Source organism: Myxine glutinosa, chromosome 2, assembly GCF_964187855.1.
Source record: "Myxine glutinosa chromosome 2, kmMyxGlut1.1, whole genome shotgun sequence".
Taxonomy (NCBI): Eukaryota; Metazoa; Chordata; class Myxini; order Myxiniformes; family Myxinidae; genus Myxine; species Myxine glutinosa.
The window spans coordinates 116,906,813-116,926,322 of NC_136262.1; the positions used below are offsets into that span (position 1 = coordinate 116,906,813).

Here is a 19,510-nt window from a genome sequence, read left to right on the forward strand (position 1 = left end):
GTGAGCGCTCTCACACACACACACTTCAAACACAAGACAAATGGAAGGATAATCAAAAGAAACCGTTGTGCGTGCATTTGTGCTTATCTGTCTGGATGTCAGGAATCGTTCAGGCTCGTCGTTCAGGCCCCAAGCATGCAGTCTGGGCATGGCTCTGGTCCTCGGGAACTGCTCGGCCGTCGGTGCGACCAGGCCTCGCTGCACGGTCCATCCCACGCCACACAGCACAGCACTCGCACGCTGGCACCAGGAGAGGATTATCGCCGGTGCCCCATCGTCTTTCCAACGTCCACCAAGCGAAAGTTCAAACGGAATGAAAGGCAAGAAGGGAAGAGGTCCAAACGGGAGAGAAGGGGAGAGAGGTCCGGGCAGGATGAATCCAAGAACGAGAAGCTTCAAAATGTCAGCCAGCGAGTAGTTTTACTGCCTGTCCCATGATGTCAGCTCTCTTCCCCTCCAACCAGTGCATCGTTTCTTTGTGGCCTTTTACACCTTCCTCACGTCCTGGTGTTTTGCCTCCAATGAGCGCGTCGCTTGTTGGTGCTGTTTTGCACCCTCCGCACTGATTGGCCGAGCGTCTCGCGCCTTTGGTGTTACGTCATCGTGTGGCACGTCATTATCGGTGGCCAATCAGTGTGGCACATCATTGTCGGTGGCCAATCAGTGTGGCACGTCCTTCACCTTCCCTACTCTCCAATCAGTGACCTGCTTCCAACTCGCCCTCCCCCCTGTCAATCACGAGTTCTCCTGGGTGTGGCTCTCGGCCTGCCTGTTCGATGTCTGCCTGCCATGGCACCGTAGTGTGCGGTCGCTTCCGGTCTGTTCTTCCGTAAGTCATTGTGGCGGCGGGGGAATTTAATTAATGTGGTGCTCTATTGGGCCTAGCTAATGTATGTGATGTGTTCCCATATGGGACACCGGAATGATCACAGAGGGGACTACATACAATGGAATTAGCATAATCCCTATGCTAGTTAACAAGCCCCGCCCCCTCGTGGCGGGGACGAAGACACAAGCTTAATCCGACATTCGGGCTACAGAACTTATTACATCAAGATTCCCTAACATGACAGTCGAGCACCTACCTACGCAGATCTACCTGGATCTAAATATCCCGCTACCCCACCGACATAACAATATACTGTATGTATGTATATATATATATATATATATATATATATATATATATATATATATATATATATATATATATATATATAAACTATTAGAAGTAGCAGAAACCCCACAATATGAGTAGGGTGCTCCATTTGTATTAAATAAATAATCGGAAGAAATGAAATAAGTTACGGACGTAGATTCAGGACGATCTTTTATTTTCAACAAGCTTTCAGCCAAATAGGCCTTCTTCTCAGTCTTCCACAAGTTCAGCGAGCTGTTTTGAGCAATAAAACAACAAATCAGAAAAGGTATCCTTAATCTATTTTGCAACAAACTTCCAAAAACAGGTACAAGTGCAGGATACCAAACAGGAAAACGAACTAGAAACAAATACAGCCCCAATTATCACAAAGAAGAAAATGGAAAACTACAAAAAAAAATATCAGCAGATGTTCTCGGACAAATGGGAGAATGACAAAAGAGCAGGAAGATCCAAAAAAAGAGCTTGACAGAGCAGGGATTGATAAGGAAGGATCATTGGAATGGTGAATAAGAGGTCAAATTAATTGGGATGGAGAACGAGTCATCATAAATGCCCAAGACCAAGGACAGTACGTCAATGACTTTAATAAAATGGTGGGATTGAGCCAATCGGACAAATGCAGGTTTTGTGGGGTAAAAACAGAAAGTACCAGTCACCTCCTTTTGGGATGTAAAAAACGCATGTCAGAACAGTTGTACACAGAAAGACATGACGGTGTCTGTAGAGTAATGCACTGGTACAACTGTAAACATTTCAACATTCTGGTCCCAGAACACTCATGGAAACACAAACCAAATCCTTGAAAATGAACACGTAGTGCTCACGCATGACAGAAAGATCCCGTCAAGTGTAGACATTGCAGGTGGAGCATTGCATCCGGACATAGTGCTCAAACACAAAAAGGAAAAGACAACATTGTTGATTGAGGTTTTAGTTCCCAATCACTTTGGACTAAATGCTTCAGAAACCAAGAAAATGCTGAAATACCAGGATCTGAAAAATGAAGAGGATTTGGAAATTGAGGAAAGCTGAAATTGTACCAGTGATAGTCGGAGCAACAGGGATGATCAGGAAAGCTCTTAATGAGCCCTTAAAAATCATTCCGGAGAATATCACTACAAACGAGCTCCACTTGGAGGCTGTCAGAGGTTCAGTGAGGATCCTAAAAAGAGCTCTTAGAATGAAGCTATGAGAATGAAGTTTCACAATCTGGTTCATGAATAATGATTCTTTACCGAAAAAGGAGGTGGAGATTTTGAGTTTTGGGAGAACTTCCTCCCACCTCCTCAGGCCTGTGTATGGAGATAACAACCAATGGGAGAACATTAAATGAACAGAGGTGGAGCTTAGAGGAGAAGGAAATCATCATCCACTGCAAAGCGTATTCTGTGCATGAAGCATGGGGGACTAATGGTAAAGGAAAAAATCCTTTACTGAAAAAGGAGGTGGAGATTTCGAGTTCACTTCCTCCCACCTACTGAAACCCGCAAATGGAGATAACGACCAACGCGGGAAGAGCCACATGGAGAAACAAATGTGGGAAAATGGGGTTTAGAAATTAACATTTTGAAAGGAAGACAAAGGGATGTTAACTAGAACAAACTCCACCCTGCCTGTTGTACACTTATCGTTTTGCATCCACATTTGTATGTCTTTGATTTGCAGTGGAGCAAAACAAAAAAATCTGAAAAAATTACTAAATCTTAGCTTATTCCACACAGAAATCCTAAAACGGCCTGCACAATATTATTGGCACCTTTTAGACGTTGTTAAAATAATTAGATTTCAAGCAGGTGATTCTCCTTTACTTTGGAATTGAACTCACCTGTGGTGATTTGCAGGTGCCTTCAATATAAAAATCACTCATTCAACCAGTTTGTATAGAGAAAAGGAGTCATTCTGCTGTTTTGTGTCACTGTGTGTACCGCAATGAGCATGGAGAAAAGAAAGAAAACCAGAGAATTGTCTGAGGAGATCAGACACAAGATTGTAGCCAAGCATAGACAATCTCAAGGCTACAAGTCCATCTCCAGAGACCTTGATGTTCCTCTGGCCACCATACGCAATGTTATCAGGAAGTTTAAGGCCCATGGCACTGTAGCCATCCTCCCTGGACATGACCGCAAGAGAAAACTTGATCGAAGATTGCAACAAAGGATTGTTCGAATGGTGGAGAAAGCACCTCCATCAACTGCCAAACAGATTCAAGCCGACCTTCAGACACAAGGTATGACAGGTTCAACTCACACCATCTGTCTCCAACTCGATGAAAGGGGGTTTAATGGTAGGAGACCCAAGAGGACCCCACTGCTGAGAGAGAGACATAAGAAAGCCTGAAAGGAGTTTTCCAAAACACACCTGAACAAGCCAAAATCCTTCTGGGAGAATGTCCTGTGGACAGATGAGACCAAATTAGAGTTTTTTGGTAAAGCACATCATCTCTATGTTTACAGAAAACAAAATGAAGCCTTCAAAGAAAAGAACACCTTCCCTAACATCAAACATGGAGGAGGTTCAGTGATGTTTTGGGGTTGCTTGCTACCTCTGGCACTGGGTACCTTGAATGTGTGCATGGCATCATGAAATCAGAAGATTACTAAGGAATTTTGGAGCGAAATGTTCAACCCAGTGTCAGAAAGCTGGGTCTCCGTCGAAGACAATGGGTCTTGCAGCAGGACAATGACCCCAAACACACATCAAAATGCACCCAGGAATGGTTAAAGACAAAACTCTGGACTGTTCTGAAGTGTCCAGCAATGAGTCCAGATCTAAATCAGATTGAACACCTGTGGGGAGATCTGAAAACAGCAGTTGGAAGAAGGTACCCTTCAAATCTGGGGGAACTGGAGCAGTTTGCACAGGAAGAGTTGGACAAACTGCCAGTAGAGAGGTGGAGGAAGCTCATTCATGGCTATAGGAAGCGCTTGGCTGCAGTTATTTTGTCCAAACGCTGTGCTACCAAATATTAAGTCTCGGGTGTCAATAATTTTGTCAATGCCATTTCTTTTTATTTTCTGATTTAAAAGGATTTATTAAGTTCTGAATCAAAAACAAAGGTTCTGTAATATTAACAGTGAAATAAAGAATTGTGGAGACCAAATACTTTTGTCAATTTCAACTTATTTTTAGCGAAACTTGTGAGTTATTTGAAGAAAATGCAAGGGTGCCAATATTTTTGGCCATGACTGTGTATGTATGTGTGTATATATATATATATATATATATATATATATATATATATCAGTCACTATGCGACCTTCATATCATCAGTGGAGAACCGCCAGCAAGGTGTCCCATACAGCTGCTGCTGCACCTTGCTGGGAGCGATACGCACCGCCTGCCACGCGGTGACGTTATCTCTGGTATCCACTCATCATATGGAGTCGACCTACTGTCGACCATATGTATACTGTATATATATATGTATATATATATATATATATATACTGTATGTATATATATATATATATATATATTGTTACAGACGCGGTTTTGGATGTTAGTTTACCGAGCGGTTTGGTATGACCGCGTCTGCACAGTTTACCCGATTATACTCGAACGTTGGCCGAGTCGCGCTACGCTAAATCAATTGAGGAAAGGACACAACGGCTGGGTTAAATGACACGACACCAGGGGTACAGTTCTCAAGACCTCCGGAGGAGGTTATAATATTTCGGAACGTTGAGATTACAAGGACAAGAGGGACAGCATAGGAAGGTAGGCACTTAATCACGGTCTTATAGTAACCCCGACAGACCACGGATAAACAGGACAAGACTGACTCACACAGGGATTGATGGCAAGGAAGGGCAGGTAGTCGAGGCTCAAGGTGCACCTTGGCTCAGGGGCAGAATCGACCCGGTCCGGTCCAGAGATGCGTGAGGTCTCTCAGCGCTCGGAGGTGGCGACTTCTCTTTCCAAGCTGGGGGCGCATCTCTCGTCACGTCCGGTAAGTGGCTGCGTATATCCAGCGGGGAGTGACACGCCCTCGGCTCGTTAGCTCCGCCCCAGATGGAATCGGCCCGTTGCTTCTTATTGGGTGCGGGGGGTTACGGGGCTCCGCCCTTGACGAGGGGCCGACAGTCAGCCCCTTCGTGGTAACCCCGTCGGCGCACATGGGCAATGGCGGCTAACCAAGCCGGAGTGAGGACGCACACTCCCCGCGCGCTGTTGTTGTAGTTGTTGTTGTAGTTGTTGTTTCATGAGGAAGATGGGAGGAGGTATGGGGAGGTCCTAAACTCACTACTGGTGCCATACAATCACATTCTGGTGCAACGAAGAGTCAGAATTAATGGAAACGAGTCCTTAACTGACATAGACTAAGAATAACTAGCAAGATGTCCTATAGTTGTCTACGTGAGATGCGGTGAACCTGGGCACGACATTTAATGGGGGAAAAAGGGGAAGGTCGGTTCTACAGAGTGTTGTTTACAGACAATGGGACTAGGGAATGGGGGATTGGGGATAGTTGGGGAGTATTGGGGAAATAGGGGAATATTTACAAGCGGATATGGAGGCCAAATCCCATATCCGCAACATTGCACCCTTCTCTACCCTCGGGGCGACCCGACCCGATAAATTTTTACCTACTTTAGTGTGGCACTCAGATGTAGTTCCCTCTACTATTAACTCTACCCTGAGTGCGACAGTTTTACAGATATTCACAAATGAGTAAATATGTCCCCCTGCGACGTTGCACCCTTCTCCTCACAGAAACACACCCACAGGATAACCGAATTGCGGAAAGAATTCGCAAACTAAACATACAGCCGGTAGGGAGCATTATTTACATAAGACTACACTGATATTTACACTACGATCCAGGACCTGTTTTTGGAGGAACACATGCAGATGTTATGCATAGAGAGAGCACGCATGCCAGCATCGATACACCAACCCACGAGTGCTCTGTGGCCTTACGGCCTTTAATAATGTGCAGAGCACCCCATCCAAGCACCAAAAGCACCACCCCATAACACAGTCAGCACCATCCGGTGCACCAATAAAGTGTTTATAAATCACCGGTGGTGTCGCAGCCGGCCGATGTTCTGCCGCTGGTCTTGCCTTCGTGTGATGCACTTGGTGTTCTGGCTTCCTTCAAAAATAAAGAAAGGCGCCAACCGCGTCCATTTCTAAATTGTGGCCGTCAGGGGGCCAACTATTAGTGGTTCACCTGTATGGCATAGGTGCCACGTTGACCAATGGGTCCATCAACGGGTGGTGCTTGCCCGCAAAAGACTGCGGTCCATGGTGGGCGGCCACAAACATTGCGGTCCATATGGTGTATCGATCCCGGCAGCAAGCAGCGAAAGTGCAGGCCCACAACTGCGGAGCCAGCACCTCTCTCTCCTCTCTCTCTGCCCCAAAGCCAGATCCTCGGAGGTGGGAGACAAAAGAAGAAGACAAGTGAGTAAGGTGGTAAGGGCGCAAAAGTGCACGCAACATTAGGTAATGCACACTAGGGGCACATGGGAACCAGGTGAGACAGGTACGTTCCTACCGTACGCCCCCCCCCCCCCCCACCAGGTAACCTACATGGCCCCTCCCTTACCCCTTACTGTATCCACAAAACACAACACTACCCATAAACATCTACTTTACAAATCAACAAACATCCCTACTGTCTTCCCCGTTCCTCCCATAAACCAAATTCGTCTTCTCTCCCTCCTAACCAATCAAATTTGCCATTTTCAACTCTCATCAAAATTTGCCATCTCCAACTCAACATCATAATTTGCCATCACCAATTCATCATCAGTCCCTCCTAAGGAGGGAGAGATGGAATCACCCCAATGTCTCATCCACGTCGTGATGCGTCTCACCAATCCACACAGCAATTCTCATTTCCTGCAAGAGAACAAAGAAAACACAGGTGTGGAGTCATCATCATCACCTCAGGCAAGTGGCTGCGTATGGTGCGACAGGTTCATCAATCCTAACTATTTCCTAAATGACTTTAACAACTTTACATTACCCAGGGTCTTTCCCTGCCAATCCATTGGCCAACTTACACTATGGGTTCTAAAAACCAATTCCCATTGACCAAACTGTGGTGCTTTTCAATTTGGGGTCTCACTCCCCCGATTCATCTCTCGGTGCCCTCGCACAATTTCTGGGCTGCGACGTGTAGCTCTCCTAGCCGGTCTACCCACCTGCACACCTCCACCACTGCAGTTGCCTCCGAGCTTACCTGCTCCTCACCCTAACCTATCTACCTGGGGAAGGCCCTCTGGCGCTCTCCCCACTCGGTGCCCTCTCTGGCACTGGGCTACCCGGGTCCGTCCTCCGGATCCTCGGGCCCCATCCACAACTCTACCGGCTCCCAGAGCCCACCTGCGGCCTCACCTGGCCGACATCCTCACAGTGGTGGAGTGCCCAACCAACTACACACACTAACAGGCTACACGCCCAGCCATTTCCACAACACTAATGCACCCATCCACAATACCATTCTGCAACCGCACCACAAATGCCAATATCCAACCACAATTTACCTATACCCTCTACCTAACACTTACACTACCCGCCCCGGGTACTCGTGAAAGGGGTCCACTCTTCCCCCATTCACACCTTCGCACCATGCACACCACCCCGTACCACTTACTCCATGTATTCCACACACCTGCACTTGCACACCTGTGTTTCTCACTCTTGGTGCCACCTGCACCCTTCTCTCCCCAAGCGCATTCGCGCTGATCCACAACACTCACTACTCATCCACTGCTCCACACACCTGTCCAGCTCTCACACAGCATCATCTCATCTAACTACTCCCCTCAAACTTGCGCTTCCCAGTCGTCCCTTTAAACTATTGCGCTCCCTCGTCATTATAATCCACACTAATCTACCTGCGTCCCCTCTACAGGTATCAGTCACTATCTAACCTTAACGTCACCTAATGTCATCTTCTAGGGCCCTATCAATATCCTAACCCACCCGGGCTAGTTTTCACTGACATACACCCCATAAGCTATAGCTCCTTTGCCCCACTATGGGAAGGGTGGCAGGGATGCCACCCTTACCCACCGGGCCCCTCGCTCATCAATCAATTTTGCACATCAAATTTCAACAAATCAAAAATTTGCCAATCACTGCCCATCATCTGCCAATCATTACTGCCAATCCTTTGCCAATCATCAAATTTTGTTTTTCTCTAATTTTGGGGCCAAAACACTAACCTCATCACACAGTCTACTCACTAATGCCTCTCGGTGCGCCAATTCCTGTCCAAAGCCCGGCTTCGTAAAGCCAAGCCATGAATGTGGGTTGTTTGGTGCCAGCGGCTGGATACGTCCCGCATTCGGTGCAGGGAAGGAGGTTTACCCGGGCCGAGATCCCACGCACCATCTCGGCACGGAGCCATCCCATGGCCCGATCTCGACCTGCCGGAATGCCTCAACAAAAAGTGGTCGCCATGACGATCCTTCCTATCGGGCTGCCCGCTCCGCCTAGTGGAGCACAGACGCGGCCGTTCAAAGCGAGGCCCAGCGTGGATCGCGCACGGCGGTCCTTTCGAACCCGCCGTGGCTCGGATCCCCGCTGGTTCTCGCGGCACGCTAAGCCCGGCACGCACCGAGGGCCCGCTTCGGCTAAAAGTCGACCTAACCTCTAACCTGGTTACCGTCGATGCTTCACCTGGATGCTTACACCCCGCAGCCCGTTCCTTGCTCACACATCCAGCCGTTTCCATGCTCCTCGTACCTTTCCTTACACACCTCGGTACACTCATTCCACTCACAGCCTTGGTCACACACCTGACCACCGAGCACCTTGGCACACATTCGTCGCTCGCACACCTCACCAACACACCTCTTCGCGCCCCCGCCTCGGTCACCTCCTCTGTGACAATCACAGGTGTGCTCTCACTCGCACACCCAACCACGTGCCTCACTACCAATTCCAGCGTGCATTCCCACTCACGCTCTACCATTCCAGGTGTGCATCCTCGCTCACCTGTCACAACCAACTCACGCTCCTTGCCACTCTTACTACTCTCACCTCCACTCTTCACAGCGCACTCACCCTTACTCTTGACAGCGCACTCTTTCCTCATGCACCTGCCCGTTACACACCTTTCTCGCGCACACTCTCCCGTTACACCCTCTGTAACACTCACCACAGGCGTGCATTCTTCCTTGCCTTTGACAGCGCACTCTTTCCCCATGCACCTGTCCGTCACACACCTTTCTCGCGCACACTCTTGCGCACACTCTCTCGTCACACCCTCTGTAACACTTACCACACCGCGCTTCCATGTGCTCCCTCGCACACGCGCTACGACCGACTCACTCTCGCCAGCACCCTCACTCCTTGGCACGCACTTTTTCCTCACACACCCCAGAGTCGGACTTTCTCGCACACCTCCTTTTTCGCACACCAGACCTGTCGCACACTTCACCAACGGCCTCTCACGAACACCCGGGTCCATCTCGGCCCCCAAGCTTCTTAAATCACCTGGCGCATCATACGCCCGACCATATTGGTCACCACTTACACCGGGTCCTCTTCCTCTTCGCTTCTCCTCCATCACCTGCGAATCCCTCATCCGGTTAATGAGCACATCATCACGATCCAAACACAGACTTTGGACCAATTCTTTTATCTCCTCTTTTATCTCTTTCTTATCCCCTCTCCGTCGCTTCTTAATTTCGCTCACCCCTTCTTCCACTTCTTCTAATTTCTGCTTCACCTCTTTTATTTCCCGGTACGTCTCCTCAAGCTCATCCTCTAAGGCTACCTTGACCGTTTCCATGTGCGTCCTCACCTGCCGGTCCTTCGTCTCCATTACCTCTATCACCTCGTCCAACCTCGTTGTCAGTCCCTCACGTACCATCTGACATTCCCTCTTCGTCGCTACCAAGTCATTTTTTAGGTCATTTTGTGTCGCTTTTAACCCTCCTATTACCGCTGTGTTCTTCTTTACCTGGTCCGTTAGTTCTTTTTGTCCCTCCGTCAGCTGTTCCACCTCCTGCGTCAGGTCCTCTATGCCCCCTTGTAACTTTACAGTCCCCTTTCTCACCTCCTTCTCCATGTGCTCCTTACAGTGCCTCACCTCCTCGCGCACTCCTCCGACCTCCTCACTCACTCCTCTTCTGATCTCTTCTCCCATCACTTGCATCTCCTGCCCAGATGCCACCCTCATCTGCTCCATTTCCTCCCTGTGAGCATCCAGTTTGGTTTCTACCCCCATTCTGACCCCCTCTATCTGCTGCCCCATTTGTTTAACTTCCCTTTCCGCTTGGTCCCTCATGTCCCTCAATTTGCCTTCCATACTGTTTTCTAACCCCTCTAACCCCTTTTGCATCCCTTCCATTTGATTCTCTTGAGCGGCCATTCTGTTTTCTACCCCCATTAACCCATTCTTTACCTCTTTTATCCCATTGTCTAACGCCTCACCGGTACCCCTCGCTTCGTCCCTCATTATCCCCATTTGGTTTCCCATTACCCCCAATTGCTCACTCTGAGCATCCATCCGGTTCCCCATTTGTTCCATAAGGGCTCTCATTTGCAGGAGGAAAAGGTTCGAATCCACCAGCGGCGCTACCACGGTCGCGGGCGCGGTCGCCGTGGCCATGTGCGAGGCGCCATTTTGTGCGTCTGCTACCCTCACTGCTTCGCTCTCCTCATGTCCCTCATTTTGGTCCTGGATCGACCCTGCCTCACTCTCCTCTACCGGAACCCAGCCGTCTTGGTCTGCCATAGCGCGACTTTCAAAATTCGGGTTTTTATTTTTTTTTGTAAAACACAATCAAATTTCGCTGTTATAATTTCGAGCGCGTGAAACGCGCTCCGGATCGAATCCCGACACCAAATGTTACCCTAATGGTACAATTGGTGTTCCAAAATTTGGGCCTAACAAATTTAGTCCCAGGTCCGAATCCCACTCCTGACACCAAAATGTTACAGACGCGGTTTTGGATGTTAGTTTACCGAGCGGTTTGGTATGACCGCGTCTGCACAGTTTACCCGATTATACTCGAACGTTGGCCGAGTCGCGCTACGCTAAATCAATTGAGGAAAGGACACAACGGCTGGGTTAAATGACACGACACCAGGGGTACAGTTCTCAAGACCTCCGGAGGAGGTTATAATATTTCGGAACGTTGAGATTACAAGGACAAGAGGGACAGCATAGGAAGGTAGGCACTTAATCACGGTCTTATAGTAACCCCGACAGACCACGGATAAACAGGACAAGACTGACTCACACAGGGATTGATGGCAAGGAAGGGCAGGTAGTCGAGGCTCAAGGTGCACCTTGGCTCAGGGGCAGAATCGACCCGGTCCGGTCCAGAGATGCGTGAGGTCTCTCAGCGCTCGGAGGTGGCGACTTCTCTTTCCAAGCTGGGGGCGCATCTCTCGTCACGTCCGGTAAGTGGCTGCGTATATCCAGCGGGGAGTGACACGCCCTCGGCTCGTTAGCTCCGCCCCAGATGGAATCGGCCCGTTGCTTCTTATTGGGTGCGGGGGGTTACCGGGCTCCGCCCTTGACGAGGGGCCGACAGTCAGCCCCTTCGTGGTAACCCCGTCGGCGCACATGGGCAATGGCGGCTAACCAAGCCGGAGTGAGGACGCACACTCCCCGCGCGCTGTTGTTGTAGTTGTTGTTGTTGTTTCATGAGGAAGATGGGAGGAGGTATGGGGAGGTCCTAAACTCACTACTGGTGCCATACAATCACATTCTGGTGCAACGAAGAGTCAGAATTAATGGAAACGAGTCCTTAACTGACATAGACTAAGAATAACTAGCAAGATGTCCTATAGTTGTCTACGTGAGATGCGGTGAACCTGGGCACGACATTTAATGGGGGAAAAAGGGGAAGGTCGGTTCTACAGAGTGTTGTTTACAGACAATGGGACTAGGGAATGGGGGATTGGGGATAGTTGGGGAGTATTGGGGAAATAGGGGAATATTTACAAGTGGATATGGAGGCCAAATCCCATATCCGCAACATTATATTGATGTTTAAAATCACATGTTAATATATGAGTCATCGATATGTTTGCATCAATAACTCATTCGCCCCTCAAATCAATTTTGTCTCTCCAGGAGCTCCCTCTGCACCAGACATTCAGGTCATTCCAGGTGCCCCTCCCCGCCTGAAACTATCACTCATGGTAAGACAACACACACACTCCTTATCGGTGACATGTGAAACTGATCATTTTCCAACCAACCACTTCAGCTGAAGTCCAACCCTATCCCTAACTCACAGGGATTTTTACACAAGGAGCGAGGTGAAGCCTCTTGACATTAATGTGAGAAATGAGCCCAATTTGTCCTGGTCTTTTTGTTAAAACCATCATAGTGATGCAGTGGAAATGTCTCAGGTGCTCCAGTTCAAAGAGGGAAACCATTGCGTAAACCTTATCTGGACCAGGAATGAAATATTTAATTATAAAACAAAGCTGCTGCTCCAAAACAATCCCGAATATAAAATATAAGGACACCCAAGAGGAGGACGTCTGTCCCATCACACCTGCACCATATCCATGTGCCAACACCCACGCAGACCAGACCACAGGTCGTGCTAATGAGGGAACTAACCACAAGTGGGGAATTTACTCAAGTTATCAGCACACCATGGCTTACTGGTTTTCGACTCTCTGGAAAATCCCCTTTATTTATTTTGCTGATAACTCCACCACCTGCCATGACATCCCTCATCTTTCAGACAAGTATGCTGCAGCCCCTTACCCCTCTCTTCCGACCTTGAAAAAAAAATCACAAACTGGTCAAACACTGGGAATATGTCTTTAAATCATGACTCTCTCACTATGTCTCTCAAAAAGGAGCGTCTGGAAAACCCTCCTATCTACTTTCTTAACGATCCTCTTGAAGAAGTTCAGTCACTCAAACTCCTGGGTCTCATTATCAGCCATTATGTTTCTTGGGCAAACCACATTTCAAAGTTGGCCTCCAAATCAACCGCTGACTGTGCATCCTCCGTCGTACAAAGTCCTTCATCGACAGTAAAATAGGCACAATGCAAATCTTCCAATTTCAGGTTTGGTCTTCAGCCTAACGTTAGTTTCCCACACCTCTGGATACGCTTATTTTTCTTTCGACCTTACTGGTTGACGTGAAGCGCAATTGGTGGATAACTCAAAAAGACCCTGAAGACCCAAAATACCCCAAAGACCAAAAACACCCAAAAGACCCAAAAGCCCCTGAAGACCCCAACGACCCCAAAAACCCCAAAGACCCAAAACACCCCAAAGACCCAAAATGCCCTTAAAGGCCCTAGGGCTCCAAAAGACCCTGAAGACCCAAATGGCTCCAAAGACCCAAAATACCCCAAAGACACAAAACACCCTGAAGACCCAAAATACCCTGAAGATCCAAAACACCCCGAAGACCCAAAATACCCCAAAGACCCTTAAATACCCTTTATATCCAAAAGACCCTTAAATACCCTGAATAACCAAAATGCCCCAAAGACCCTTAGAGACCCAGAGGAACCAAAAGACCCTGAAGACCCAAAATACCATGAAGAGCCAAAAGACACCGAAATGGTCAAAGATGCCTATCCCTCTGAAACGACATGTGGTGAGGCGCGCGGAGCGTCCCCAGACACACTAGTTATTAAAACCATGATTTTTTTCTACCCCCATTAATCTCTCCATTCCCAAGCTCACCTCCTTCCAAATTTAGTTTTTGTCTTCCTGATTATCACCGCCACCAAAGGTGAATGGTGGTTATGTTTTCACCCCTGTCTGTCTGTCTATTTGTCTGTTTGTGAACAGGATATCTCAAAAAGTTGTGGACAGATTTGGGCGAAATTTGGTGGAGAGTTTGAAGGTGTGAGGACAAAATGATTCGATTTTGGTGAAGATCCAGATATGAGAATTTTAAAGTGATTCTTCACCATTGAGAGATAGGGCCAAATATATCGCATGATGTTTCAAAAATAATAAAACACAAATTAAAATTGAAATGCACAAAATATATATATATATTTTAAACTCACCCCATCCTGCCAGCAAGGTTATGGTAAACAAACACCTTTCCAGCCTTGTTTCTAGTCTACAACACTGTGAGCTGCTGTTTATTCCCATTTGTGTTGCAGGATGATGGCGGAGCTCCGAAATATAACTTCTCTGTCAAGTACAGGCAGGTGGGTCTGTGAGAATGACTCAAACAACGGAATGTTTTATTCTTTTGTACAATCAAAGCAATAACCGGTTCAGAGAATGACAATGTTTTAAAGATTGGGAAGGAGCAAGAGATTTATGAATGACTACATGAATGATGTGCTCAAAGTAGGTTCTTCAAGATGGAATGATATTGTTGTGGACCCCGGGTTCGTCGACGTACTAAGGGGGGGTTTTTGCCCCATTCCCCCTCGAACTCCGGTTCCACTGAGGCCGGAACCGTGTTGGGTTACTAAACTCGTGATTGACGGATTGCTAAGCAATTCCGATCGCCAACCTCCCAGCCACGCGCCGAAAGAGTTTGCTGGTCAATTAATCCCAAGTACCTTCAAGACATGCGACGGAAGAGCTGGGGGATCAAACACTCGCTTTCACACACCTTATTGCATGCCGAGCGGATTTGCACGGTGTGGAAAGCGGCGTTACCTGACGTGATTTACGGACCTGATTCAAGCCAAATTCGGTCTCGGATGATGCTAGGCCAATGGAAAAAAGACGTATCCCAACAGGTTTGAAAGTCAACAAAAATGTACAGCCTTTTATTTAGAAGGCACAGAGCAACAGAGACGAAGATTCAATCTTATCAATCCTTACCTAATAATAAACCCCACAGGCGCATTCACACTCTCACACATGCACACAGGGAATAACACACTGGTTATTATCGTACCGATGTAGGTGCTGGTTTAAACTCTGTTTATCGTTTCTCCATGAATGACAGTATATGGGATTATAAGGGAATTTACGGTCACAATAGGAATGTTTGTCTGCAATGTTTGTAGTTTACGGAGGAGTTTCTACATCATTGATGGACAAGCTAAGGACATCATGAAAAAATGGGCAATTAATTGTTTTATATGAACCAGGGGCTCATGGAAATAAAATGAAACGGAAACAATTGGATCGGCCTGTTTCACGTGTCCATCTGAATCGATGGCTCATGATGTGGTCTCATTGTGATGTGGAAACATTCATGATGTGGGGAATATATATATATTGTTACGGTTCTCTCGCCGGCCTTCTTACCTTTATCAAGGGGGGATTAATCCCCTTGTCTCTACTGGCGTGGCGGAACCGAGACCTGACACGTCATTTCCGGGCGAACGCAAAATAGGGTTTCGGGACCAAATTCTCACTCGTACCTAAGTACTCGTGCCGCCACGGAAACGAGGTAGCAAGCCTCGCACGAAGCACGTGAGGTTGGAGTACGCCGAGCGGTTTGCGTACACGTGATCCATGCAGTCTTAGATAGTGGAACCCGATTGGAGCGATCTTATTCGTGTCACGCTTAGTCAAATGGAGAAATCACGGGAACGATCGAATCAAGAAGAAAGGAAGAACAGAAGCGTTTAATGATTCCCACACGTATTTACAGTTCAGGACGAAGAGACACAGAGAAATCCTTATACAGTCTTACTTATCCCTGGGACAAAGGGCCCGTCTCACTCACACTCGCACAGGGGATTGCAGATGCCGATGTTCACCAACGCGCCGATGTGGTCGTCCAGCTCGGCCCCGTCCGGCTCTCCGTGGTCCACGTGTGTCCCGCGAAGATGGTGATCGGCGAAGACAGGGACTCGTAGCGCGTCTCTCGAACAAAGGCGATATATCGGGCGGATCGGCAAGGGGGGACCTTTACGGCAAAGGGCGGTTACTCAGCCGTTCTCATGCAAGTGCGGCAAGGCGCATCAAGCTCATCAAGCACCACGCATTCTGGCTGTAAGTTCTCTTTCATGTCTTCCTCCCTCCCGTCAAGTCCTTTGGGTTCTCCAGTGCTAGTCCTGTTTAATCTCTTTCTTCTGCGAGTCCTCCTCTGCAAGTCCTTTGGGTTCTCCAGTGCTAGTCCTCTTTAATGTCTTTCTCTCTCCCGGCAAGTCCTCCTCTGCAAGTCCTGTCGAGGGCTTTGTGCATCGGGTTATATAGGTACGCCCCGCGAACCTTCTGGAACTCACCAGACTCTTCTCACCACGCCCTCTGACACCACCACCCCTGAGCTCTGATTGGCGGCTCATGCTTACCGTCATCGCTTCTGCCGCTCTGCCTCGACTCCGCCCCGATCCTCCTCCGGCTCCCTCGTGTTAACTCGCCCAAAATGAACCAACGTTAACAAACTGTATTGAGGTTACGGACGTAGGATGATCGGTGGCAGTAGGGCCTATTTTCCTGGCTTTACACAACGCAGAATTAACACTGGAAAGGGCCTATTCTCACACATACTAAGAAATAACTATACTACAAATGAGGCTGCATGTTGCTTGTGTGACTATCTATGGGGGACAGACTTTAACCTTTATTGAACTCACTGTGCAAACCTCAAAACCGTAGCACTGCCCCCCTCCCTCGTCACACTCGTCCCCGAGTCGAACCTACACAAGTGGGAACGACCGGTTTTGAGCAAGAGTTGGGACTAACTTTTAATTACGTGTGACACTTAGATGTGGTTCCCCCTAACATTTACTCTAACTTGTGTATGCGACAGTTTTACAACACTAGATATGTCCCACCTACTGCGTTGTGTAACTAACTCTAACAGACTCGCACCCACAACTAACCGAATTGCGGAATTATCTTCAAACTACACATAAAGCCGGTGGGCAGCATCTATTATTTACAAGCACAAAACCTACTTATTTACAGTTCTATAACCCGGGACCTGTTCTTTGTGGAAAGAAGTTGGAGGGGAGAAAAAGCACATCATAGCACCAATACACAAAACACATTTCAAAAAGTTCACATTTGCTGCTGGTGGTGTCTGCATCTTCTGTCTTCCTGCATCTTCTATCTTCCTGCATCTTCTTGCTTCTGGCATGTCGCATCTTCTGTGTGCAATAAAGCTTACCGTTCTTCTTTCCTGGCACACCAAGAATAAAATGTACAAAAACCCGTGTTCGTTTTATTAATTCCTGGCCAAGCAGGGCCAACCTTATGTGGTCCGTCTGCGTGACATTGACGCCACTCAAAACACGTGGTCCGAAGATGCAAGGTAAGTTTGCAGCAAAGTGTAAAGCCACAAAACGTGTGGTCCATAATGTGTAATGTGATGATGTACAGCAAAGTGTCTGTGGCAACAAGTGCTGCACACGGGCAGCAAAGTTATAACCAAGAATATGGCAGCAAAGTGCTGCGCAGTTCATCTGCACAGGCGTAGCAAAGTGCAGCAAGGTGCAGCTGCACAGTTCGATGTTGCTGCACAACTCCTCCTCCAAAGTGGGTCTATGGGTGGGGAGGAGAGACACAGCACAGTCAGCAAAGCAGAAAGGGCGCAAAGGTACACCAAAACAAGGTAATGCAGCATGAGGGGCACGGGAGAGCGAGCAGAGCAAGCTCGTCCATAACCATTCGTGCCCCCCAAGTCAGCTTACCCTACCCTTGCCCTTCCCTGTATTTACAATTTGAAATTCGTCTCTACATCTTGTCTCCCATATCCCCCTCTATACCAAATTCGTCGTCCAATCCCTCCCAAGAAGGAAGAGATGGAATAACACATAATGTCTCATCACGTCGAGATGCGTCTCACTTACTCAAATCATTTCAAAGCCCTGGTGTGGAGTTCCGTTTCCCTTGGTGAATGAATGTGGATGGCGCGAAGGGAATTTCTCTTCCTAACTACTCTAATGACATTAACTTTTAAACTAACCCGGGGTCATACCCTACCAATTGGCATCTTTAAACGATGTGGTTCTAAAAACCTGATTCCCATTGACCACTCTGCGGCGCCCTACGAATTTGGGTCTCACTCCCCAAATTTTCACACTGTGCCTTTGCACAATTTCGGGGCTGGGTCGTGTGGCTCCACTATCAGGTCCAACTACCTGCGCACCTCCGCCACTGAAGTCTTCACCCGAACTTACCGGCTCCTTGCGACTACCTAAATTGGGAAAGGCCCCTCCTGGCTCTCTCACCCCCTGATGCCCTCCTCGGCATTGGGCTACCCGGGTCCTCTCCTGGAATCCTCGGGCCCCACTCAACAACTACTCTAACTGGCTCCCAGAGCCTACCTGCGGCCTCACCTGGCCGACAAACTACCAGTGGTGGAGTGCCCCAATAACCATACGCACCAACAAAGCCCACACGCCCAGCCATTTCATAGACTCATGCACCCAACCAAGCACTTCTTGCTACTTCCCGCACCACAGGTGTTAATATCCAAACAATTTACCTAAGCCCTCTACCTGGCTTTAAACTACCCACCCCAGGTATTCGTGAAGGGGTCCATCTCCCCCCATTCACTCCTTCGCACCATGCATTCCACACCTTCTATCTCCCACCAAGCATTCACACCAAATATTCGCCCACACACCAAGTTCTCTTGCACACATCTTGTGCTCACACACCTGTTCCCCACTTGCACACCATGCAAGTCAATTCATACCCCTCAAACACAATTCCATTTGTCTCCATACACAATTCCTCACACACACAGCATCTGTCAGCATTGTCTGTCCTCTTTAATGTCTTTCTCTCTCCCGGCAAGTCCTCCTCTGCAAGTCCTGTCGAGGGCTTTGTGCATCGGGTTATATAGGTACGCCCCGCGAACCTTCTGGAACTCACCAGACTCTTCTCACCACGCCCTCTGACACCACCACCCCTGAGCTCTGATTGGTGGCTCATGCTTACCGTCATCGCTTCTGCCCCTCCGCCTGTGTGTGTCTATATATACAGACTTGGCATTTAATATGGAATATTTTTTTTGTGGGGGTGAACTTACTTTTCAAGATGTCTTAGAACCAAAAGCTCATTGGAATTATGTTGAAATTATTCTAGATTTTGTTAATGTGACCTTTAAAAGAAACAAAAACCACATTTGACATTTCGAAGCAAATAAATTGATCCTTGAAAGTGATGTAAACTGATATCGAACTCAATTCACGGACAGTACTGTGTTAAACTACTGTACGTTTTCCTGAAGTATCTCTTTATTTTGCACATTAGCCAAATTTTTTTTTAACAAAAACAAAGTTAAATTACGACTGGGATTACGGACAGTAAAATTACAGTTCAGTACTTCGTGTAACCCCCACGAGCATTCAGGAGAGCACGTACACGTCGAGGCATGCTGTTCACGAAATTTGCCAAGGTTTGGACAAGAATCGATTGCCATGCAGTGACACACTGCTGCAATTCACGCACAGATGCAGGCTGCTGGTTCAAGTGGTCGATTTGACGCGTTAATTCTGCCCACAAGTTCTCTAT

The 19,510-nt window shown here is 47.9% G+C and overlaps 1 protein-coding gene across 2 annotated transcripts in view; it reads left to right on the top strand.

The window, feature by feature from the left end:
- The window catches only part of LOC137421361 (neural cell adhesion molecule 2), a 150,563-nt gene that overhangs the window by 83,422 nt on the left and 47,631 nt on the right, over positions 1–19,510 (top strand). For both annotated transcript variants that reach the window (XR_013622342.1, XM_068107345.2), the window contains exons 14-15: positions 12,213–12,280; positions 14,233–14,280. Coding sequence is in view for 1 of the 2 variants with exons in the window: in XM_068107345.2 (XP_067963446.2) it covers positions 12,213–12,280; positions 14,233–14,280 (116 nt within the window). In the remaining variant the exon portion in view is untranslated. The remainder of the gene's footprint in view (positions 1–12,212; positions 12,281–14,232; positions 14,281–19,510) is intronic.